A 25795-nucleotide genomic window follows, 5' to 3' on the forward strand; every position below is an offset into this window, starting at 1 on the left:
TTATTATAAAATATAATAAATAATTTAATTTTTTTAAATCTTAAAAGACGGACATGATAGATTTGGTAAGTAAGATGAGAATTTTGAATTGAGATAAAAGTTTAAAATATTATTTTTGAATATTATTATTATTTTAAAATTTAAAAAAATTGAATTGCATATTATATTTTGCGTGAAAATTTAAAAAATTTGTAATAATGAGATAATAATTTTGAATTGAGATGTGTATACCAAACTTGGCCTAAGCCCATTGCTCCCACCGTTAGTTCTAATTAATTTTTTTTTAGCTTTTTCTTACATGCATTTTTTCATCATTTTAAATATTTTTTAAAGAATAAAAAAACCACAATATTGTTAAAAAAATACTTCTTTAATCACTAAGTAAAAAGAAAAATTAAAAAATAAAATAAAAATTCGAGCGATAATACCGAGCGGTAAGTTTGAGTTGTGAGATTAGTATTTTTAATTTTAAAATAATAATAATATTAAAAAATAATATTCTAACAATATTTTATTCAATTTTTAACTTTTATCTAAAACCATCTCATCTCATCTTATTATCTCCAGACAAACTAAAGTGAGGGAAGTCTAGATTACGACTTTACCAAAAAAAAAAAAATTTATAAGTCTGTTTATTGATTTATTAAACATATTATTTATGTGAAAAATTATCAAATTAAGTACCATATATAAATACTGGTGTTTTGCTTTATTTATTTATTTATTTATTTTTTAACTATAATGAGTCCATAATAATCGTATGTTTGCTCACAAACTTGTTATCAACGTTCTTTTTAAAAATATATTGTGTTTATTGAGACTTTCAAATGTTACAATTTATAATTTCTTCAATCCATCTTCTCATCCATGGGTTTCCCAATGGGGAATGCATTGAGATTAGGTAAGGTGTTGCCATGGAGATGTATCTTTCCATTCTCTTTTTTATGGTCACAACGTACAACTTACAACTCGCAGCACATAAGACATAAAAGAAGGAAATAATGATACAAGTTCTCCCATTTGAGAAGCAGTGTCTTCAATGCTTTTTAACTAGGAATCTACCTTATCCCACCCATAACTAAATTCTTTTCTTTTCTTATCCTCCCTCCCACAAATGAGAAATATTCTTTTTCTTTCTTCTTTGTCCGGAAATGCACTCTCCATAGGTTCATTTTGTGGTTAGAATCCCAAACATTGACAAAACCCAAAGCAAGTTCCCAAGATGAAAAAAAAGAGTTAGCCATGCATCAAAATTTTAGTAACCTTTGTAGCTCTATAAATGCAGAACTCCTAGACACCAAGCTTTCAACAAACCCAGAAACCTTAGTCTGTCTTCTGAAACTTGTTTTCAAATGGCTTCTGCAGCAACCTTAAAGCGCTCAGAGTCGATAGCTGATAACATGCCAGGTGCCTTGAGGCAGAGTCGATACTATATGAAGAAGTGCTTTGCTAAGTACGTTGGAAAGGGAAGAAGGATAATGAGACTTGACCATTTAATGGATGAAATGGCACAAGTCATCGATGACCAAAAGGAAATAACTAAGGTCTTGAAGAGCTTGATTGGCTACATACTAAGTTCCACACAGGTTAATCTTATTTTTCATTAACATTTAGATTCTGTTGCTAACATTACGTGAGACCAAAAATATGATGGATTTATTGATGTTATATGCCATACTTTGAGATATGCAGGAAGCTGTTGTCATACCACCGCATGTTGGCTTTGCCATAAGACCAAATCCTGGATTTTTAGAATTTGTCAAAGTCAGCTCTGATGATTTATCCGTTGAGGCCATCACTGCTCCAGAATTTTTAAAGCTTAAAGAAATGATCTATGATGAAGAATGGTATGTCCTTTCTCTTCTTCTGGTTTTAATTGTCTGCTTGATGTAAGCACCAGCTGAATTCTATGCTAACAAAAATATTTTAAACAAGTTGGTTGAGAGTTATTCCTCTCTTCATAATGCCACAAGCTGAATTTTGGATTGAGTTTGCAAAACCAAATGCAAGGAGTTTGTTATTCATCCCCATAATCTTGTTGATCTATATCACATACATATTTCTAACTTAACCAGTATTGTATCTCAAATTGTGGCACAAATTTGTTTCATAACTTCGTTTTTCATTGCAGGGCAAATGATGAAAATGCTCTGGAGCTAGATTTTGCAGCACTTGACTTCACTATTCCTCACTTGACCCTGTCTTCTTCAATTGGAAACGGGCACAATTTTGTTGCAAAGTTCACGACTTTAAAGCTTAGCGGAAGAGTGGAGAATGCACAACCTCTTGTGGACTACTTACTAACACTCGATCATCAAGGAGAAGTATGAAAAAAAGGCTGGATTTGATTCACTTAAAAAAAAAGGGCTGGTTCTAAATGCTTATAATAATTCTAAATTTGCAGAAACTTATGATAAATGACAAACTCGATACTGCTTCAAAGCTTCAGATGATGCTAATAGCAGCTGAAGTGTTCGTGTCATCACTTCCCAAGGACACTCCATTTGAAGATTTTGAGCTAAGGTTACCCATCTAATGCTATATTTTGTTAGCAGAATCTGGAAAAACAATACTTGATAACTAAACCCTTACACAGATTTAAGGAATGGGGCTTCGAGAAAGGTTGGGGAGATACAGCACAAAGAGTAAAGGAGACAATGAGAACACTCTCAGAAGTACTCCAAGCACCCGATCCATTACATATGGAGAAGTTATTCAACAAAATTCCTACGACATTCAATATTGTTATTTTTTCTCCTCAAGGATACTTTGGCCAAGCAGATGTCCTAGGGCTGCCGGACACAGGAGGGCAGGTACAAGGTTTTGATTTGACATTAAAGAAAACCAGTCTTCATGTAGTAATTCACACTAATTAGCAAGTTGGTATTTTTCTAAACAGGTAGTTTACATTCTGGATCAAGTGAAAGCTCTGGAAGAAGAAATACTCCTTAGAATTAAGCAGCAGGGGCTTAGTGTGAAGCCTCAAATTCTTGTGGTGAGTTTCATGAACAGCAGGAACAATTGCCCAACAACGAAGGTTTTAGTTTGGAAGTAAATATTATGTAACGATGTCACTGATGATGACAGGTTACACGACTCATACCCGAGGCACAGGGAACCAAGTGTAACCAGGAACTCGAAGCAATCAATGGCACCAAGCATTCCAACATTCTTCGGGTGCCTTTTCAGACAGGAGAAACGGTCTTCCCCTATTGGGTTTCTCGTTTTGACATTTATCCATATCTTGAGAAGTTCACTCAGGCACGTATTCCATCTCTCTTTGAATCCATGATTCTAGACTTACTACAATGACTTTTTTCTGTTTTTTTTTTTGGTTTTTGTGTCCTAATCAATTGGTTGGGGTATCTTTAATATCAACAGGATGCTACAGCCAAGATCCTTGACTTCATGGAAGGGAAGCCTGATCTTATCATTGGAAATTACACTGATGGGAATTTAGTTGCATCTCTAATGGCTAGTAAACTTGGGGTAACACAGGTGCTTTTCCATCACCAGTTAATGCAGCTTTAGAGTTTAAATGTTCATATTTACGAATTTGTCAATTGAAAATCAGGGTACTATTGCGCATGCTTTAGAGAAGACCAAATACGAAAATTCTGATGTCAAATGGAAGGAATTCGACCCTAGGTATCACTTCTCATGCCAATTCATTGCTGATACAATTGCAATGAATGCGTCGGATTTCATCATTGCCAGCACATACCAGGAAATTGCAGGAAGGTTAGACAATTACCCAACAAAGATGCACATATTCAATATAACTTGGAACCTAAAATATGGGCTTCTGAAAAAACTAATATTTGTATGGCTTTATCTAAGAGCACTAGTTTTGAGAATGGTGTGAGATAATTTCTCATATGTTTCTTATGAATTTGGTTGACTTCTTGCAGTAAAGACAGACCTGGGCAGTATGAAAGCCATGCTGCATTTACGCTCCCTGGGCTTTGTAGAGTTGTTTCAGGCATCAACGTTTTTGATCCAAAATTCAACATTGTTGCACCAGGGGCTGATCAATCTCTCTACTTTCCTCACACAGAGAAACAAAGGCGGCTCACGATATTTCACCCTGCCATTGAAGAATTATTGTACAGCAAAGAGGAAAACAATGAACACATGTGAGTATTGAAGTTGCGAAGCATTCGTGTATATTTATACGACAAATGTGAATAATAAATTTGCCTTAATTACCTAATTTCTTTCTTCTCCTTCTTTTTAAACTTCATTTGGAAATAGGGGATATCTAGAAGACAGGATGAAACCTATCATCTTCTCGATGGCAAGGTTCGATGTTGTGAAGAACCTAACTGGATTAACAGAGTGGTATGGGAAGAACAAGCGGCTTAGAAATTTGGTTAACCTTGTTGTTGTCGGGGCCTTCTTTGATCCTTCAAAATCAAAGGATAGAGAAGAAATATCTGAAATAGAAAAGATGCACTCATTGATAGACAAATACGAACTGAAGGGTCAGATGAGATGGATTGCAGCACAAACTGACAGGCAACGCAATGGAGAACTCTATCGCTGTGTTGCTGACACGAATGGAGCATTTGTGCAACCTGCATTGTATGAAGCATTTGGCCTAACAGTCATCGAAGCAATGAACTGTGGATTGCCCACTTTTGCAACCAATCAAGGAGGCCCTGCAGAAATCATCGTTGATGGGGTCTCAGGGTTCCATATAAATCCCACCAATGGGGATGAGTCAAGTAACAAAATTGCTGATTTCTTTGAGAAGTGCAATGTGGATGCAACATATTGGAGCAAGTTTTCTGCAGCAGGTTTGCAGCGCATAAATGAATGGTAACACTTTTCACTATTCTCATTCATATGATGTATCATTTTCAGTCATCCACTAGTAGAGTTAGGCACCATTTTTCATATGTGGACTTTGAAATTGATCTCTTTATAGCTATACCTGGAAGATATATGCAAACAAGGTGTTGAATATGGCGAGCATTTATAGTTTCTGGAGACAGTTGAACAAAGAGCAGAAACTGGCAAAGCAAAGATACATCGAAATGTTGTACAATCTCCAATTCAGGGATTTGGTATGTTTTTTATGCTGCTGATACATTATATTGCTTAGCTATCTCACGTGAAAAGTTTCAGGATTTGGTTCATATTCCTTTCTTGGCATTAATTTTTTACAGGCGAATAAGGTGCCTATAAAGATTTAGTGGAATCAAAGCCAAAGCCAAATGTCAAACTGCTGCCCTCAAAAAGGCAAGTTACCCATCAAAATTTTAGTGAAATCTTTGTCAATTTGATTTATAAGAGGTCATATTCACAATACAGTTGTTCTTTCAATAGAAGGTGGACCGTCTTGATCCTCATATTGTTCACATTTAAAAAAAAATTAATATTTACAGTTTTAGAATATGTCAATTTTACCTATTTATTTTTAAAAAAATATGTCAATTTTACCTATTTATTTTTAAAAAAATAGATAAATCTGATATTCACATAAAAAAAAAAAAATCTTTTTTTAATGATAGAGTATCCTATTTTTAAAGCTGCAAATAATTTATTTATTTATTTAATCCTTCACCGAATCTAAAATACGTATTTTCTTGGATATTGCAGCACTAAACTGACAGTGTAAACTGCAAAGGTAAGTGCTGCGTACTCCCGACTCGTTATCGATTTTGTGTTAAGCCATTTATATAATAATTCAAGTTAATTATTTATAACTTGTTTTCAGGTCGTTCGGAGCCTAAAGTTGTAACAATTAATGGTGTTCGACTGTTCCCTCTCATGTCTTCCTGAAGTTCCTGTTTCCTTCACATTTATGCATAATAAGTTATTGTGTGCTGATTGATAAATGGAGAAACGGATTTCGTGTGTTAAAAGTGCAACCGGTGCTGCTCTGCATTTTTATAATAAGCATTACGCATTTTTTATTTTTAATATATTGGAACCAATTTCCATGCCTATGAAACGCAGTTAATTATTATTTATTAAATGGAAAAAATAGTAATTATAAATTTATACATATATGAAGCCAGATGGCCATATTTGAAAAGGAAAAATTTAATTACAAGTACAATTATGTATTAATATGTACATCAATTTATTGTAATTAGTCAAAAAAATAAATTTTATTAAAATCAGTGTTAATTTAAATTTTAAATATAAAGTAATCAGTATTGATACGTAAATTTATACGTAAGTTTACTTGTATATAACAAAATTTATTTAAAAATATAATTTTTTTTGGGGCATTCGGAGGTGGGTGCAGATATCCTAAAAGGAAGTCAAAACCCATTTAGCCCTTTCCAATGAATGTCTGACCACTAACCATTCTAGGGTAAGGGCCACGGGTGCCACCATCCGCCCTCCCTCGTCGTCCTGAGCCACAAGTGATCCGTGGAAGGCTCGGAAGAGAGAAGGAATGGGGATAAAATTAGAATTTCCTTTTGCTTATATAGTATGGGCGTGCGGGCGGGTACACATGCCCACCACCACCACCCCCTTTTTTCTTTTCGTCTTCCTTCCAGGTAGTCTGTGGGTGTGAGCGAATGGAAGGGTACAGGTCCCGCCCACCCAGTCTACATTGGCGTTCGGATCTTGAAATTTTGAAGAAAAACACCATTTTTTGGTTAACTATTTTATATTTTAGTAAGATATTTCGTTCTTTCTTATTTTTTTTACCATTACTTTAATCGAGAAAAGAGAGAATGAAATACACAATAATAAAAAAAAAAAATCTGAAGAACTTTAATGACGAATGATTAAAAAGAAAAGAAAAAGGATGAATAAGCATTTTAGGGTTTGGTTAGTTATAATTTTAAGAAGCTAGACATGTGATAATTTAACATTTTGAATACATGTTGAAGTAGAACTAGTCAAAGAGAATTAAACAAATAATTTTTTTTAAAAAATAAAATAATTAAGATTCATGTTAGTCGCTCAATTCCTATAGTTAAGCGTCACCGCTTGTTTATTCTTCATTATATTTTTAAAACATATTTTTTAAATATTTTAAAAAAATAAAAATATATTAATTATCAAACTCAAGTAACAACTAGCATTTTCCAACCATTAAACCTATTTTTTACACGTAACAAATCCCAACAGCATATTTCTTGGATTTTTGTTTTGACGATATATTTCTTGAATTTTAAATCTTATGGATTATTTTATTTTATTTTTCTATATAAAACATTCTTCAACCGTTCTTTTCTCCTTGCAACCCAACTGCCCTTTCTTCGTAAATCGTAAGAACAGAATAAAAAAAAAAAAAACCACCACTCACTAGATATATATATATATATATTGTCGATTCCTTTAGGAAAATTAAAACAACCATTTAAGTACCTTTGATATTTCATCTTTTCGAAGAAAATCACCGCGTTTTAAAAACTTTTCCATTATTTCTTCTATCTTTATTTTGGTGGAGATGGCTTCCAAAGGAGCAACGAGCTCGGGAGGGGCCAAAGATGGGACGTCCGATTCATCGTCTTCTTCCAAGAAGAATTCCAAGAAACCCAAATGTGAGTAATGGCTTTTCTTCTTTCCTATTTCATTCTAAAAATTTCCTCCTGGTTTCTTTCATTAGAATGCATGTCGTCCTTCAATGTGATTTTGGGTGTTCAATATTTTACAAGTTTCAAATTTTCTATGGCTCCATTGGCATTCCTTTAAGCACATTTTTCTTTATGGGTACGTGTTCATTTGTCTGTTTCTTGACTATGTACTGAAATCCACCTTTCTTCATATAACCTAATCAAGAATGTGACCTCTGTATATTCTATACTTACCTTTGTAGCTACTCCATTCTAACTCCCGAATGGAAAAACCACATGAAAATATAACTAGTCAATAATATAATTGAAACTCCAAGAATTTCTACTTTCTAAATAACGCGGGATCCCATACATTACCTAGCCTCACTTATCAGAACGACGTATCACAATCCCCCCTCCCACACACTGATATTCCCAATGTCCTTGTCGAGTCAGTCTATCATAGGTGGCACAACTCAAGTCCCACATTTATGTTTGAGATAGGATTTGATACCATTTTTAACGCCCTAAAGGAAGGCCCAAACTACATGGCCTACATTCCAAAAGAACGAGTTAATGATACAATTAAAATCTCATTAGAATATTATAAAGAGCAAGAACTTCTCATTCCCAAGCAATATAGAATCCCATACAGTACCTACCCTCACTTATTAGAATGGGGTATCACATCCATGCACTATCAAAATTTCAGATGCTACATTTTGCAGAGAATTTCATTTCAATGGAAAGTTAATCATGCATTTTCAAAGCTAAAACTTTTAAACATCGGTTGAATTGCAAGCCAAAAATAATTGATTTTTATGATATCACTATAGACAAGGATGTTCTCTTATGGCGATAAATCTATTCTTTTCTCTGTTGCAGATTCTAGGTTTACGCAACAAGAGCTTCCTGCGTGCAAACCAATTTTAACGCCAGGATGGGTATATCATCTTGTGTTTTACTTACACATGTAATCAGGAGCTTTTATATTCGACTTCAGATTCTAATGCACTTGGTCATTATCTTCTCTATTCAGCTTTTTCCAAAGTACTTTTTGGTTTCAGGTCATTACAACTTTTATTGTTGTTGGCATTATCTTCATTCCCATTGGCTTTGCTTCCTTATTTGCATCAGAATGGGTAACGCATTTTCTCCCTTTTAACTTCTCATGACTATATTGTTACTAATGGATTGACATTGAACAGGGAAAACTACACTTTCTTTGAAATGCAGGTTGTGGAAATTGTGGACCGCTACGATGAGGATTGCGTCCCTCGTAATTATACGTACAATCAGCTTGCATATATTCAAAGTAGTGAAACTAACAAGACATGCACGAAGAGATTGATTGTCAGTCCCAATTCCATCAGCTCTGATGTGTTTGATGTCACTTAGGCTTTGCTTTTCCTTTACATATTACATCCTTTTGCTTTCCATTTTGTTAATATCTACTTCTAAAATTGGGCATTAATTTGAAAATTCTCAGGTTCCAAAGCAAATGAAAAGTCCTGTCTATATCTATTATCAACTTGATAACTTCTATCAGAATCATCGTAGGTATGTTAAAAGTGCTTGTAAATCTATAAAAGAAAGTTATCCCCTTAGTTTTTCATTTTTGTAAGAATGCAAAGGGATGGAGTGGATATACCTAGTTCTTTCTTATTTATTGAAGATATCTGGCTACTGCATTGTTAATCTGTTAGCAAATTATAAGTTTCATTATACCTTGGGACATCAAGATCTGATGATCACAATCTGTCAGTTTTTTTCCCACAAAATTATCATCATGCCCCCATACGTTGCTGGCATTTCTTTTCCCTGAAATATTTTGGAATTTATTGGGGTGTACTGTATTATTTTCAGATATGTTAAGAGTAGAAGTGATAAACAATTGAGGAGCAGAGCCAGTGAGGGTGATACAAGTTCCTGCAAACCGGAAGCCGTTGGTGGAAATAATTATCCAATTGTTCCTTGTGGCCTCATTGCATGGAGTTTATTTAATGACACATACGGATTTTCAGTGAAAAACAAGGCGCTAGAGGTCAGCAAAAAGAACATAGCATGGAAAAGTGACCAGGAGCATAAATTTGGCTCTGATGTTTATCCGAAAAATTTTCAGAGTGGAGGTTTGATTGGGGGTGCCAAACTAAATGCGAGCATTCCTGTAATATATCTCTCTCTACTTCCTAGCTTGTTGCATCTTTACATGCCCCTTCCTCATTTGTCCCTCCTTTTTATTGTATGCCTTTTATGTTTTGAAGAAGTAATTTTTTTTAATGGTTTTGCATTTTCCAGTTGAGTGAACAAGAGGATCTTATTGTTTGGATGCGAACAGCGGCCCTGCCAACTTTCAGAAAACTATATGGGAAAATAGAGACAGATCTTGAAGCTAATGATGAAATAACTGTAGTAATACAGAACAATTACAACATCTATAGTTTTGGTGGCAAGAAGAGGCTGGTTCTTTCAACCACAAGCTGGATTGGCGGCAAAAATGATTTCCTGGGTGTAGCATATCTTACTGTTGGTGGACTGTGCTTGTTCTTCGCTATTAGCTTCATATTTTTGTACGTGATCATGCCAAGGTGAGTGACTTTTTCTCTGCTATAATTATGAGCATTCTGATTTAATTTTGTACAATTGAGTTATCTGTAGTTAGAACTAGCGTTTAGATTTCTGTATGCTGTTGTTCACATGGTTAAATTCCTCCTCCCAAGTATTGCCATTGTCCATTCAGTGTTGATGAACTTTTGATATTTCTCAATCCATATTAACACTGTGTCTCTGCACTTCACTGGCATAGATATTGTGGAATCATCCTTCTTATTCAATTTCTTTAAAGGTGGTTCCCACCAAGATCTAGGTTCCAACACGTGATGGGTCCCGCAAACAAGATAACAAGTCTTAAAATTCAGATGGTTCTCCTAAAGTGTTCATCCTGCCATTTTCTATTTTTGGATGCTTGAAAGTCCAAATTTAGGTTGGATTTGAACCAATCTTTTCCAAGACAATAACTTGAATATGGCCGCTTGCTCTGTGCAATTCATAAGCTAGTCAATGTCAAACTCGTATTTCTTCTATTAAAAATTCAAACCGCGGTACAGTTCAGATACTGATAGTTGGTTCTTTCGATATGAAGGTAAACTGATGTTGAAGTGTTGGCCATTCGTAAAATGTGTCTCACATTGCTAATGCTTTCTATGCAGGCCTCTTGGGGATCCATCCTATTTGTCTTGGAACAGAGGACAGGTGAATTAAACCTTTTAAGATACGCCCTGCCCTGCCTCTCATGTGCAAATTTTTGTGCCACATTCTTAACTTAAATGTATAGTACATGGAGCTCTGCTGCTATCAATAATTTTCTTTTCTAAGAAGCAGGGTGCATTGTTCTAATTTGGTGCTCGGTTCATTTCGGTTGTAACCCCTTATATTTTTCACAGAACAAGTGAGACTTACAGGCTCGATTTCCTTGGGCTGCTGCAATGCATATAGTTTTGTGGATGATTAATAGACATTCTTCAGCTCTTTAATTTGCTTAAATATGTTGTTGTGTAATTCCCTGTATGAAATAAAGCTTCCATAAGATCTGCTAATACCTATTGAGGTTGAGAGACCGTGAAGATGGGGTTCGAAAGGAAAAATTATATACAAATACGTGAGGGAAACAAATAAACTTCTCAAGTTTTGCAATCATTTTTTTTTTTTGAAACAAGGATATTGGAATCGAGAAAAAGAAGAAGAATGGCATTGGGAAGGTACTTGCCAAGAGTTGAGTTGTGAATTCTTATATCGCATGATCTCCATAAGCTTTGGTTTGTGAGAAAAGCACAATAAGAGCGATCTTCAAAACAAGGGTCATGCATGCATTGCATGAATGCATGATAGCGCGCTGTTGAACTTGATTTACTTACTTTATCTAAGCTCTCTCAATAATGGCTGGATCGAATGGTTGACGTCCCTATGATCTACTGCCTGTTCTCAGCAATAAAAGTACTCATAATTTTTCTCCATAGTAGGTCAACATTTGGCTTTTGTGGCTCGTTATGCATGTTGGCTAGCTACTCTATATCTCTGTATATATCATAATAACACTAATAATTATTATTATTATAAAATTAATCATCTTGAGTCAATAATATATAAAGTACAAGTATAATCAGACGTACGTCATGCCTACAATATGTGGAGAAGGCGGACTTATGCCCACTCAAATAATTAATTAGCAAACTATCGCTAGAAAATGGAAGTAAAAGTAGGAAAAAAGAAGAAGAAGAGGAAATCAAGCGTTGGCATATATAATGCGGTTAGCCCACACGGTACAAAGAGCCAAAGAAACGGTGAGGAAAATCTTTGTACTTTTGGAAAAAGTACTAAAACTATTCCCACCTTCCGACGTTTTAATCACCACTGAAACCTCATGTTCTTTCTTCCTATGATCATCAGCCTCAATTCTTGCAGGTCTTTTTCTGACATTTCTGTATTTCATATAGTTAGAGCTGCAACCTTTCAGTACTTTCCCAGATGCAGAAAAGCCATCCACGATCAATTTCTCTTCCTCCATATATCCTCCAACATGATATATGTGCACCAAAGAAAGTGCGACCATACAGATGACAGCCTTGAACTTTCCAAAGAAAGAGTCTTTATTATCTGATCCTATTTGGGAATTATCTGCCTTTTCAATTGAGAACTTGCTCATCATCACTGGGTTTAGGTGGATCTTAACTGTCTGCGAAGGCACTGTTTGGTGAAAGAATGTTTTGGCCACCTGGCGAGTTGAAATGAACATTCCGTGATTGACTCTTACTTCCTCAATGACCTCGAAGCTTGGAGAACTTGAATAATCTTCACGATTCGTGTTTCCATCATCAAGTTGCAAGTTCTCATTTGGTGCATCCTCGTTGATGAATTCAAGTGGCTGGAGACCCATGTTTATCTCTGTGTCATTGAATTCCTTACAACTTTTGTTGTCCCCGCTTTCTCCTGGAGTTAAAAAAGATAAAAATGTTTTGTTCAGACTAAAAGACTATCGAAGATCAGAAGCAACATCAATGATTTCGATACCTTGAAACTCGTCATTCTCTTCTCTTCTTCGGAAGCTTGAAATATCTTCTATTGGAACAATCTTGTGTTCTTCCATAACATTCTGTCCATAATATTTTTTTCCAAAATTAAACACAAAATACAGTTGTATATGTACTTAAATGGCTTAATGTATATTGGTTAAGACAAAAAAATAAAAATGGCTTCTATGTTAAGCATTATGGGTCTAATGGTGGCAAAGAACTAGTAAATATTTCAGTTACAAAACAACGGTTCAAAATGATTTTGCATTCTAGTGCAAAAGCAGGGCTATATTCTGTTTGCTTTTGATCAATAGTCAGCAAATTATTAATTGCTAGGCAGTCGTACTTTTTTTTTTTAATGTTTTTTTGTGCTAAGTTTATCAATTTGCTAAGGAAAAGGTTCATTAAAAATAACAATGTATTTTGGCTATGCTTTTGGGTTTATGACCAGCTGATTATGAATTACAAGCCGCCATATATCTATCAAATAAAATATAAAGGTACCTCCTCTAGATCTTTGTTTGACATTCCCACCCATCTTAAGTTCTCTGCTACCAGCCTCTCTGTCTGAAGATCTTCATCCAGATCTCCAATCTGTATTGTCCTAATTCTACTTGAATCTTCCCAGGACTTGTCAATGTATCTCTCATGATATAAACTCAAGTCACCAGCTTGATTGTGGGTATCTCTGTCAATCAGAAAAGAAAAATCATCATCAGGGGCATAATTTCCACCCCATGTGTCCGGAAGGTTGGATTGATTTATCAGTTCCTGCGAAGCTTGAGCTACAGAAAGGATTTCCTGCAAAATATCAGTTTCATGTGCAGTACTTTCATGTAAGGGGATTGACTGTGACATTCTGAAGTCACTGAATTCAGCTTGAGAGAAGTGATCATGATCCTTAACCTCCAACGGAGGAAGTGAGAATCGATGCTGCAACCTCGCGCACTCTAATGCTATATCAACCTGCTAAGTGACATGCGGTGCGGGATAATTTTATGATGATAGTTAGTAATTCATAAGGATATATATGGGAAAAATACATGTCTTATATTAGAAATGTTTACCTTTGATGGAGGGTATGAAACGGACGTTTCATAATTTGGAAGTGGTGGAGGTGTGAAGTTAAATGCATCTTCGGATAAGAACTGCATCCATTTCCCATCTGTTCTTGTTCCAGTCCTCATGATATCAAGTGATGATCCAGTTAGCATGCTGGACGAGCAGGAATCATATTGCATTGGATAATTAATGGAGCTCTCCAAATCTTCGCATCTTCCCTCGGAATATAGATCAATGCTTGATGAGTGTTCGCTAGTCATGAGTTGATTGGTAGTTATGGGAGGATAATGCTGCTCTCCGATCTTGGGACCAGTTGTACTCTTCTTGAACACACGACAAAGCGCATATGCGTCCTGTAAATAAATATTATAAAAAAATAGGATCGGATTCGGTCAGCAGTTCGATGTTAAAGTACTTGATGTGGGGAGCAAAACAATTCCGATGAGAAGAAAATTAAGCTAGCATTCGAGACCATATGAAATAAAAAACAACAAAAAAAGACACAAAGAAAAGGAGGAAATACATAGCTAGAGCTAGGTTTGTACCTGCAAGCCTGAAGCAGTTTCACATTCTCTCTCGTCCAGACGGTATTCATGCATAACCCAACCTGTTCGAGCACCGTGAGGTGCTCTCCCTCGGTAGTAAACTAGGGTTTTCTTCATTCCCACAGCACGCGTCTGAGAGTTCACTTTTCGATCCTTCCCTGTGGCTTTCCAATATCCAGCTTTTGTTGCACGATTAGTCCTTGATCCATTGGGATACTTGCGATCCCGTGGACTAAAGAAATACCACTCCAGATCTTTGCTCGGCAATAATGACTTGCCTGTAGAGAGAGCTAGAGATCAGATAGAACAATTATAATGGAAGATCATTCTATTTGTAATCCCATGCATTCTACTGATCTAATGATCACTTGGTGAAAACTTAAAGCTAGCTAGCACGTAAAAATATCTATCTTTTATGACGTTTCTGTAATTAACTAGAGGCCGCCGGGTCGGAGTTCCGAATTATATGTATGTTATTCATCTCAAGTTAGTCAAAGTATGCTGCTTGAAACTCATCTTTCTTGCAGACATGAATGCATTCCTTCCTTTTTCCTATTCTATTTGGACTTGGGTCGCCCGCAATTTCTCACTACAAATCTTCAAGTACACAACAACTTTAAAGGTGGGGGGACCAATATGCATGCTTTAGCTTCCCAAATTATTACTTCCTTTTCTAGCTATTTGACATGTTTGCGTAAATAAATCAAGGACGTTGAATGAGATTTATATGTTAAAGTATTATAAGATATTCTTTGACATGATGTTAATTATAAAGCACTTTAATGAGTTTCAAGTCTTTTTTTAATAAATAAAAACATGAACCAAAAAGAAATTAATCAAAACCTGTCTGAGGGAAGAGTCAGTTCATGTGCACATTATATATCATGTTAACGCTCAATTAAACCAAGCTGGGATCATAGCGAAAATATTTTACAACTTGGTATATATATATATGGGAAAACCAAGCTGCTTGGGAAATATATATATCTCTTTGTGGAATGACTGCATGTATATGAACTACCTCGTGAATAATGATATCAAGATGTTTCCCTTTTAAAAAAACGGAATTCATGACGAAATAGAAAATCAAAGTGAGAAAATTTGAAACTAAACAAGATCAAGTAGTACTGGACTGGCTTGACAATACAGCTAGCTAGCTAGGGAATGCAAAAGAATATGAATATACCCGGCAAGTCCCATGGTTCACATTTGTAGAGATCAACTTCAGGGATGACCTCCAATTCAATTTCACGGCCATTAATCTTTCTTTTGAGGTAGTAAGCAACGAGTTCCTCGTCGGTGGGGTGGAACCTAAAACCAGGAGGAAATGAAACTGGAGCCATTTATTGTTTCTACGATGATCAACTGACCTTCTCGAATTACTCCTTCTAGCAGCTTGTAGCAGCTTTATATTCTATAAACTGAAAAAGGATGACCAGCCTCGTATTCAAAAACAAGGAGACCAGCCCTTGAAAAACAAAAACTCTACGTACGTACAGCCCCACTGTCACACACAAAAACAAGACCTGTAATATTAGTCGTGGAAAGTAAGACTTAATAAATTCTGCATGCATATATCTTAATATAACTAATATACACGCACACCAATCGAGATCACGAACAGAGACAGTAAACCTTCGATCGGAAAAACAAGAAGAAGAAGATGGAGAAGGCCGAGAAGATCCCAAAGTTGATGAGAGAGAAAACAAAAGGAGCTAATGAGGCCTAGAGGGAGCAGAGATAATGAGAGAAGTGGAATCTGGGTGTTGCTTGGGGGTTGATAAGAGGACAAAAAGAAAGAGGATGAAAAAGCAAATAGGGGAGGCTGCCGCCACCCCCCTCCCAACTTGCTTTTGAAATTTTTTGTTTTTTGTTTTAATAAATAAAAAATAATTAACTCGATTCTTGTTATCGTTTTTCTGAAGCTTAATTAATTAATAGCTAATATCTCTCTCTCTGACCAGTTGTTTTTTCTAAAGAACTCTTTCTTTCTCTCCTCTTCTTGACTCTCTCTATCTCTCTCCGATTATTCCATGCTTCGTTCTTGTCCTTTCTTGCATCCACGTGACGTGATGACATTTAATTAATATATTTATTAATGCAGAAGAGGAAATCTAAATACATTTATATAACAAATAAAATGGTTTTCTACTGCGTTTGTAACTCAACCTAAAGAAATTCCCTTTCACATATATAAGCACAGACATACCATTAATTCTTGCTAGCCAAGGCTAATTTGAGCGAGTAAAAAGTTAGACATAGAGAGTTAAATTGACTCTTATAATATTTTAATAAATTTTTTAAAAATTATTTTATGAAAAATAATATTTATAATTGTAAGTGCGCCAATGCGGTGACATCATTTTAAAAAAAATAAATAATATAATATTCACGTAAATTTTTTTTAAATGATTATACGATATTTACATATTCTATAAATATACGTAACATTATTTGAAAGATATTTAGGGCTTGTAAGATTTATTAAATATGTAATGTTAATTTTTAAAATAGTTTTGTAATATTTTACATTTTATTTGGTTGATTGGTATTTTTCTCTTATTTAGCTTTTTTTAAGATTTTTTAAGAATGATTGTTTAGCTTTAATTGGCCGTGGGAATGGGTCGTATCGGGGCCCACCGCATTTGCATGTGGGACCAGGTTTAGCCACGTGAAGTAAAGTTCCTACGCGGCAGAGCAGGATCGCTTGGTATGTTTTCTCATACTTTTCCGCGTTGATGCCAAACACACACTCTCTCGCATACTTTTCCTTTCCATCAATCCAGCTTTTGGTGCTTTTCCGGTATCTGGGTTTATGCTTTTTGAAGGAATTGATGCTATCTACATGCTTATTATTTCATTATACGACGTTCTAAAGACTATATGCATTTAAGTCTTTCCCATACTACTCTCTTGCTTATTGTCGTATGCCATCCCAAATTTGTATGATTATCGAATCAGGAATTTATTTGCGTTGTGACAAGATTTTCCTCCTCTCCATTTTCTTCTTCTTCTTCTTCCTTTTTTTTTTCTTCCTTTCTTCTTCTAAAAAGAATGGAATAACCAGTAATAGCAGGAAATATGGATAACAAGAATGGTTTAGCAATAAATATGATTTATCTGATCAGATGACTGAAAGTGAAGCATCCATGCACCCCGTTGTAGGTTTACCCATTACTTTGGGTTATTGAGACATTTACCCAAACACTTGAACTTCATTTGTCTTGGTTGGTCATATATATATATATATTCACACGCGCGCATAGTAAAGTAACAAAAATTTTATATGTAGTTATTTTTATGTATTCTTTTAATCACTTCACTTATATGATTTGTTACATATTAAAAAAAATTAATACAGTCAATCGTATCAATAAAATACATAATAAATATATAAAATTGACTACGTATAATATTACTCATTTAATAATCCTGATTTGTTGGGCCAAGTCGATATATCCCTCTATTGCATAACTCTTAGGCCCAAGCCTTAACACTCACGAGTTATCATCACATAAGGATCATGGTGACCCGCTTCGATAGAGAACAACCAAAAGATTGTCATTTCCCAGGTTAAATTAACTACTATGTTTGCAGTATTCTTTTGCTCGTTTAAAGAGTAATGTTGTGCACTTATTATTATTTAATAATAAAAAAAATATATAATATATTAATAATTAGTTAATAGTGATAAATATATTACATTTTATTTAATAAGATATAAGTTGAATGATATATTAACAAAGAAAAGAATTAAAAAGAAGAAAAAGAAAAACCCGTACTTAGAATTTGGTTGAGACTTGGATGTGTCACATCACTGGACATGGTGCATGCGGTACATCTTGGACGGATCATCGAGACACCACTATATATATATATATATATATAAAAAAAAATAATACTTATAGTTATAAGTATAATTTATAAGTGCTACCTAATTATTTTTAAAAAGATAAATAAATATGAAATTTATATAAAAAATAATAATTTTTAATAGTAGATTTTTTTTTTTTTTAGTAAACAATACTATATTTACATATTTTATAATTATATGTAATATTACTTGTGTATATATATATTGATAGTGGGCAACTCCCTATGAACTCCCTACTACTACTACAACAACTTCAGAAAATTATATTAACTTCCAATGTAAAAACTTTTTAAATAAGATTTTACGTACATTAATTTAGGATGTAGAAAAGTCTAAGAAAATTTCTTATCTCTCTTTACATTTTTCTAGAGGAATCATTTAGATGTCTTGATATTAAAGTATAGAATTTTTTAGGAGACTCTAATAGTCTCTTAAACGACGTAAAAGAGCAAATAATAAAATGACATGAACTATAAGATGAGCAAAGACCCAATCTTGTGAGAATTCCATTCCTTGAGGTAATTTAAATTAACCTTATTTAACAATATATATATATACACTACTTGAAGTAAAGTGATGGAAAAAATTAATTGAAACATGCATGCATATATAAGAAGCCTAATTTTCCCTTTGGATCTTATTTAGTATATTACAAACATGCAGCAAAATGGAGGTACAGAGTTCGAAACCCTCTTCTCCCAAATATATTAAAAAAAAAAATCCAGCAACAGAAAATCAAGGAAAATGATGATTTTCCCTTATTTATAAGCCTCCGCATATATTCAAGGAGAACTGGAGGACCTGATTAAGAACAACACTGAAGGACGAAAATAACATATAGGAGAAAAAAGCCAAGGACTCGGATACAAGCACCAGCATGCATATTGCAGTTTGATTTTTCATGATCATCACTAGCTATTCAATGCCGTGCATTTTCTTCAGCATTAGAACAAATTCATAGATCTTTTTTGGGTCCGAGAGAACTTTGGCCATTGTCTCTCGTTGCATGCACCTCATCATCCAGGCCGAGAATTTGTGACAGTATTCTTCAACCTTTGTTGGAGCTTGCAGAATCATATAGAAGCTTTGGAATTAAAGTCTCAAGAAGCTAAACAGAAACAAAAAGCTTGCATGTAATTGGTAGTTAAGTTAGTTATTCAATCATGAATATTAGTGGTCCAGATGGCAAGTTGTAAATAGTCCTTGTGTCTATTTAAATGACTTTGATTGTATAGCAATGTAATTCAGTATCGTACTATAATGAGAAGTACTGATTTTCTTCTCTGATTTCTCTGTTTTCAATACAATTTTCTATACATTTTACATGGTATCATCGTGTATAATTCACTTTCCGCTGCCCTCTTAAATTCTTTCTTCAATCTTTCTTCAATCTTTCTATTTCTTTATCACTTCTATGGTGGATTCTGAGTCTTCTGCACATTCTGAGTCTTCTGCATATTCAGGTTATATGGCAGATGCTGATACTTCTTCAAGAAACCCATCGGATGATTCTTCAAGTTTTTATTACTTGCATCCATCCGATAATTCTGGAGCACTCTTGGTTTCTGAGATCTTTACTGGTGAGAATTATATTGCATGGAGTAGATCCATCTCCATAGCACTTACAGTAAAGAACAAGATTGCATTCATAGATGGTACTTTGTCTCAACCCAATCTTGATGACTCTCGGACTCGAACTGCTTGGTTGAGAGCAAATAATCTTGTTCTATCTTGGCTAATGAATTCTATAGACAAAGAGATTCGTGGGAGCTTGCTGTACTTCACAACTGCATATGATATTTGGGAAGAACTCAAGACAAGGTATCTTCAAAGTGATGGTCCAAGAGTCTTTACTCTAGAAAAGTCTCTTAGTTCAATCTCTCAAGGCTCAAGATCAATTACTGAATATTTCAATGAATTCAAGACCCTTTGGGATGAATACATCAGTTACAGACCAATTCCAAGTTGCAGATGTGGAATACTCAACAGATGTTCTTGCAATCTTTTAAAGAACTTCACAGACAGGCAGCAATCAGATTATGTCATGAAATTTCTCATTGGCTTGCATGATTCTTATTCTATGATGCGAAGTCAATTGCTTCTCCAATCACCTTTGCCTTCTATGAGCAAAGTATTTTCTTTACTAATGCAAGAAGAAAGCCAAAGATCATTATCAAATGCTGTTGGCATTTCTATAGACTCTCATGCAATGGTTGCTGCACAAACACAGAAACTTATTGCTACAAATGGTACTCGGTTCACAAAACCAAAAGCAAAAACAGATGTCACTTGTTCCCATTGTGGATATACTGGACATCTTGCAGACAAATGCTTCCAATTGATTGGATACCCACCTAGATGGAAAGGCCCACGAGGGAAGAGAATTTTTCCTGCTCAACATGGAAATGTAAACACAAGATTGCCCACTGCAAATATTGCCTCTTCTTTGGAGTCAAATTCAAGCATCTCAAACATATTTTCTCAAGAGCAAATTCAAAACTTGCTATCACTTGCAAATAGCTTATCTCATACACAAATAAATTCCAACTCCACAGCAAACACTGCTTCTACATCAGGTATTATATCTTGTCACACTGTTTCTGTTGACAAAAATAATTCTCCATGGATCCTAGATCAGGAGCAACAGATCATATGATCTGTTCTCCCCATTTTTTCAATACAATTCATTTACCAAGTCAATCATCTATGGTCCATCTACCAAATGGCCAATCTGTTCCTATTATCTTTACTGGAGATGTAAATTTCTCAACTGATATCACCTTACATAATGCCCTTTATGTTCCTTCATTCAATGTTAATCTCATATCTGCTTCAAAACTCACTAAAGATAACTCTATTGGGTTGTTCTTCTTGCAATCCAAATGCATTTTGCAGAACCTGATCAACTGGAAGATGATTGGTCTTGCTGAAGTAAAGTCTGGCCTATACCATCTGCAACAACCTTCTGTTCAAGCAAGGAGTAAACTAGATTCTAATTCTGTACTTTCTGTTTCTCTAGCAAATAATTGTAACATCAATGCTGATATTTGGCATCTTCGACTAGGACATATTCCATGTACCAGATTAAAAATCATTAGTGAAATAGATTCCAATGTATCAGCAAATCACAAAAATATATGTGAGATCTGTCCTTTAGCCAAATAGAAAAGGCTAGCATTCCCTGTATCAAATAGCTGTTCTAATAAAGCTTTTCAGTTAGTCCATTGTGACATTTGAGGCCCTTTCTCAACTAGTTCATATTCTGGTTTTAATTACTTCCTAACAATTGTAGATGACTATACAAGATTCACTTGGCTTTATCTCATGAAAACTAAAACAGAAACTCGTACCATTCTTACAAAATTTGTATCTTACATTCATACTCAATTCAACACTACCATTCAAACTCTTAGGACTGATAATGGCCAAGAGTTTAATATGCCTAATTTCTACAATGATCATGGCATAATACACCAACTATCTTGTGTTGAAACACCCCAACAGAATGGTAGGGTTGAAAGAAAACATCAACATCTTCTTAATGTTGCTAGAGCTTTGCTTTTTCAGTCAAAATTGCCACTTTCTTATTGGACAGAATGTGTGTTGACAGCCACACATCTTATAAATCGAACCCCTTCTTCCATTCTCAAGAATCAGACACCATATTTTCTTTTATTTCAAAAACATCCAGATTACAACTATCTTAAAGTCTTTGGGTGTTTGTGTTTTGCTAGCACACTCACAGCTCATAGAGGAAAATTTCAACCAAGAGCTTCTAAATGCCTTTTTCTAGGTTACCCACCAAATATCAAAGGATATAAGCTTTTGGATCTTATTACCCTCAAGACATTTGTTTCCAGAAATGTAGTTTTTCATGAATCTATATTTCCTTCCATACCAAACACAGTTCATACACCCTTTGTCTTTCCCAACTTTCCTCACTTTTTTGAGTCTCAAGAAGCTAAACCTTCTTCACTTCCTATCCTATCAAATATTCAGAATGAAAACACTCAAATTGACAACACTCAAACTGAAAACACTCTCAGAAGGTCTTAAAGGATCAGAAATCCTCTTGCATACTTACAGAATTTTTATTATGGTCATATGGCACAGACAGCTTCAGTTACTCAATCATCTCCCAGCTGCAATCCAACTTCAAATGAAGGTAAGCCCCATTCTATATTTCCTTACCTTTCTACTTCTCAATTATCCCCAAAATATAAAGTTTTTGTTGCTGCCATTACTTCAACTTTCGAGCCCAAAACCTTCAAACAAGCTATTTCTCATCCTCAATGGCAAGCTGCCATGACAGAAGAAATAAAAGCTCTTGAGTTAAACAAAACTTGGGATCTTGCTATTTTACCTCCAAATAAGATTGCAATAGGTTGTAAATGGGTTTATCGTGTCAAGTTTAAGGCTGATGGTACAGTTGAAAGGTATAAAACAAGGCTAGTGGCAAAAGGCTATACTCAACAAGAGGGGCTAGATTTTTTTGACACTTATTCTCCTGTTGCTAAGATGACATCTGTGAGAGTTTTACTTGCTATTGCTGCAATAAAACAGTGGCATTTACATCAATTAGATGTAAACAATGCCTTCTTGCATGGAAATCTCAATGAAGAAGTGTATATGCAATTGCTACCAGACTATTCCTCAACCAATGATCCTCGAGTATGCAAGCCCAAAAAGAGTCTCTATGGGCTGAAACAGGCATCAAGACAATGGTTTTCCAAATTTTCTCATTCTTTGATACAAATTGGCTTCACTCAGGGTAAATCAGATTCTTCCTTATTCATTAAACAAACCCCCTCAGCTTTTATAGCCCTACTCATTTATGTTGATGATGTAATCCTTGCATCTGATAGCATTGATCAGATTAATATAGTGAAGAAATTTCTACATGATTCTTTTACCATCAAGGATCTTGGTGAACTCAAATACATCTTGGGTCTGGAAATAGCCAGATCAACTAAAGGCATTACTGTCTCTCAAAGAAAATATGCCCTGGATATTCTACAAGATAGTGGCTTTTCTGGTTGCAAACCAATAGTTTTTCCTATGGAGTCCAATCTGAAACTAAGTGCAAATGATTCTTCACCTTCTCTTACTGATCCTGCATCTTATAGAAGGCTTGTTGGTCGACTATTGTACTTAACTATCACTCGACCTGACATAGCTTATTCTGTTCAAGCATTGAGTCAGTTCATGGCCAATCCAAGTACCTTACATCTTCAAGCTGCTGAAATGGTACTTAGATACATTAAAGCTACACCAGGTTAGGGACTTTTCATGTCTGCAAACTCATCTCTACATCTAAAAGCATACTCAGATAGTGACTGGGGTGGCTGCTTGGACACTAGAAGAAGTGTAACTGGGTTTACAGTGTTTCTAGGAGATTCTCTTGTCTCATGGAAATCGAAGAAACAACCCACTGTTAGCAGATCATCTACTGAATCTGAGTACAGGGCTTTAGCTACAACTACATGCGAAATTCAATGGCTCCTCTATCTGCTAGCTGATCTAAATGTTCAACATTCTCAAGCTGCCTTATTATATACTGATAGCAAACCAGCATCTGAAATTGCTTCTAATCCTGTGCATCATGAAAGGACTAAGCACATTCAGCTGGATTGCCACTTAGTTCGAGAAAAACTACAAGAAGGCCTCATTAAAATCATACACATCCCCTCTAAACATCAGTTAGCTGATATATTAACCAAACCTCTTGGTTCACTTAATTTTCATCATCTTATACACAAGATGGGAATGATTAACATTCATTCTCATCTTGAGGGGGGGTGTTGGAGCTTGCAGAATCATATAGAAGCTTTGGAATTAAAGTCTCAAGAAGCTAAACAGAAACAAAAAGCTTGCATGTAATTGGTAGTTAAGTTAGCTATTCAATCATGAATATTAGTGGTCCAGATGACAAGTTGTAAATAGTCCTTGTGTCTATTTAAATGACTTTGATTGTATAGCAATGTAATCCAGTATCGTACTATAATGAGAAGTACTGATTTTCTTCTCTGATTTATCTGTTTTCAATACAATTTTCTATACATTTTACAACCTTGAAGCTCCCAAATGTCTCAAACGCCGAGAACCAACTTGTTAGAGCAATTGCTGTGATATCAAGAAACCCAAAGGAATCACCACCGAAGTAATCCTTCTCCCCAAGGCTCCCTCTAGCTGCTTCACAACCTCTATGAACTCCTTCTTGGCCACCTCTTGCGCCTCATCTCCTTTGTTTCTCCATATTTTGCCGCCCGCATCAAATAGCTAATGATTCCCATTCCCAATATAGAATCAAATGATCACCATAATGAAGTAAGCTAGTTAATTTAAGAGTTATTTTCTTGTTCAAATAATATAATTACAACAATCATAAGCAATTGGAAACTTCAAATAGGGAGTTAGTTTGGCAGGAGACAAATTGCTTCAGATTAATTTTTTGTATATATGGAAGAAATTAAGAAGAAAACTCTCATGAAACGAGCTCCATGCATAAATATAAAAAGTTGGTAAGTTGTGTATGGCATGCAATGTTAGTGAGAAACCCAGCTACCTTTTTGTCGATAAAGTCGGCCCAGAACCTTGCACGAGCTCTTTCATATGGACAAGTTGGGAGCAGTGGCTGTGAAGTCCAGACCTCATCGATGTAGGTGACAATGTTGGTGGACTCACATATGGGCTTTCCATCATGCAACAAAACCGGCACCTTCTGGTGAGGGTTTGATTTTAGCAACAGCTCACTCTTTCCCCCAAATAAATTCTCCTCTCTATCTTCACGTTCCACACCTTTCTCCTCCAATGCAATCTTCACCCGCGTGCTGAACGGACTGGCCCAGCAATCCAAAAGAAGAACATCTCCTTTTGACATCTTTATAAGCTAGCAGTAGTACTGTGATGATCTCTCACTAAAATCTTGATCCTCCTCCTCTTCGATCCTCTTTGTTTGGTGTAGGTAGCAGAATGAGCGAGTTTAAATTTATAGAGTGAGAATGTCTACATGAACTCCAATGAGGTATTCTTGTTTGGCTCCTCACGGGAAACAATGCTGTTATAACCTGACATCATGTGTGATGTGAACGTTAGAACTTAGAATGCTTCAACAATTAATTTGGAATATCCGCACCAAATCAACAAGAAGCAACAGTTGTCTTTAAGTGCACGGATTATAACGATGGGAGCCGGCTCATTGGGTGTAGCTCTTGGTTTATGTTGATTTGGAAGAAACTGATACAATTGATGAATTAGACAAAGTAGGGTTGAAATTACTATATCAAGTATTTTACAAGATATATATCTCCAGTGTTTTAATGCTCAAATATGGTATGTAAATTTGGGAAGATTAGGCTACTTATCTATAATTTCTTATTTAAATATTTTCTATAATTTTAAGAGAGATTAATCTATAGAAATATTAAATATATATTAATGTTACATGTAGGAGGTGTGAAGTATGAACCAACCGTACGTTGTTTATTGAGTACGTACGTAGTTTGTGATTTGTTGATTTAACAGCAATGGCATGCATTTAATGATTATACAACGACTATGTATAAGCTGCATGCATGCTGCATCTAAGACCTGATAATTAATTAGAATTAATAATGTTGGCAGGCAATAACTAGGGATCGTAGTGAAAAACAACGAAGATATATATTTAAATTGGAAAATGATATTCCCACCACCGCTCGGTGTTATTTTTGAAATTTT

The 25795-nt window shown here is 35.1% G+C and overlaps 3 protein-coding genes and 1 pseudogene across 8 annotated transcripts; 2 read left to right on the plus strand and 2 right to left on the minus strand.

The window, feature by feature from the left end:
• The first annotated feature begins 1193 nt into the window (after positions 1–1193).
• Positions 1194–5928, plus strand: LOC122306732 (sucrose synthase 6-like). The gene is made up of 15 exons (XM_043119238.1): positions 1194–1586; positions 1693–1847; positions 2132–2324; positions 2405–2523; positions 2597–2813; positions 2900–2995; positions 3088–3261; positions 3382–3498; positions 3575–3741; positions 3912–4136; positions 4255–4821; positions 4931–5069; positions 5172–5244; positions 5605–5632; positions 5723–5928. The coding sequence occupies exons 1-13, from the start codon at positions 1353–1355 to the stop codon at positions 5196–5198; spliced, it is 2430 nt and encodes an 809-aa protein (XP_042975172.1). The 5' UTR covers positions 1194–1352; the 3' UTR covers positions 5199–5244; positions 5605–5632; positions 5723–5928.
• A 1260-nt stretch (positions 5929–7188) lies between these two features.
• Positions 7189–11043, plus strand: LOC122306783 (putative ALA-interacting subunit 4). 2 transcript variants are annotated; one of them, XM_043119292.1, is made up of 8 exons: positions 7189–7514; positions 8412–8470; positions 8594–8668; positions 8763–8879; positions 9016–9086; positions 9393–9693; positions 9825–10114; positions 10736–11043. In XM_043119292.1, exons 1-8 carry the CDS (start codon positions 7421–7423, stop codon positions 10785–10787), a joined length of 1059 nt encoding a protein of 352 aa, XP_042975226.1. In that variant the 5' UTR covers positions 7189–7420; the 3' UTR covers positions 10788–11043. The 2 variants fall into 2 exon arrangements, with proteins under 2 accessions (XP_042975226.1, XP_042975227.1); XM_043119293.1 differs by having other exon boundaries at positions 7445–7514; positions 8566–8668.
• Positions 11044–11607: 564 nt separating this feature from the next.
• Positions 11608–15981, minus strand: LOC122306788 (NAC domain-containing protein 86-like). 5 transcript variants are annotated; one of them, XM_043119301.1, is made up of 8 exons: positions 15806–15970; positions 15389–15706; positions 14203–14480; positions 13663–14010; positions 13502–13561; positions 13100–13396; positions 12594–12675; positions 11608–12512 (listed from the first exon to the last, which is right to left on the minus strand). In XM_043119301.1, exons 2-8 carry the CDS (start codon positions 15543–15545, stop codon positions 11809–11811), a joined length of 1926 nt encoding a protein of 641 aa, XP_042975235.1. In that variant the 5' UTR covers positions 15546–15706; positions 15806–15970; the 3' UTR covers positions 11608–11808. The 5 variants fall into 5 exon arrangements, with proteins under 5 accessions (XP_042975235.1, XP_042975234.1, XP_042975232.1 ...); XM_043119300.1 differs by having other exon boundaries at positions 13502–13564; XM_043119298.1 differs by having other exon boundaries at positions 13100–13564; positions 15838–15981.
• A 3010-nt stretch (positions 15982–18991) lies between these two features.
• LOC122308035 lies at positions 18992–25016 on the minus strand (annotated as a pseudogene).
• Positions 25017–25795: the final 779 nt, after the last annotated feature.

This window comes from Carya illinoinensis, chromosome 4 (assembly GCF_018687715.1).
Source record: "Carya illinoinensis cultivar Pawnee chromosome 4, C.illinoinensisPawnee_v1, whole genome shotgun sequence".
In the NCBI taxonomy this organism is placed as follows: domain Eukaryota; kingdom Viridiplantae; phylum Streptophyta; class Magnoliopsida; order Fagales; family Juglandaceae; genus Carya; species Carya illinoinensis.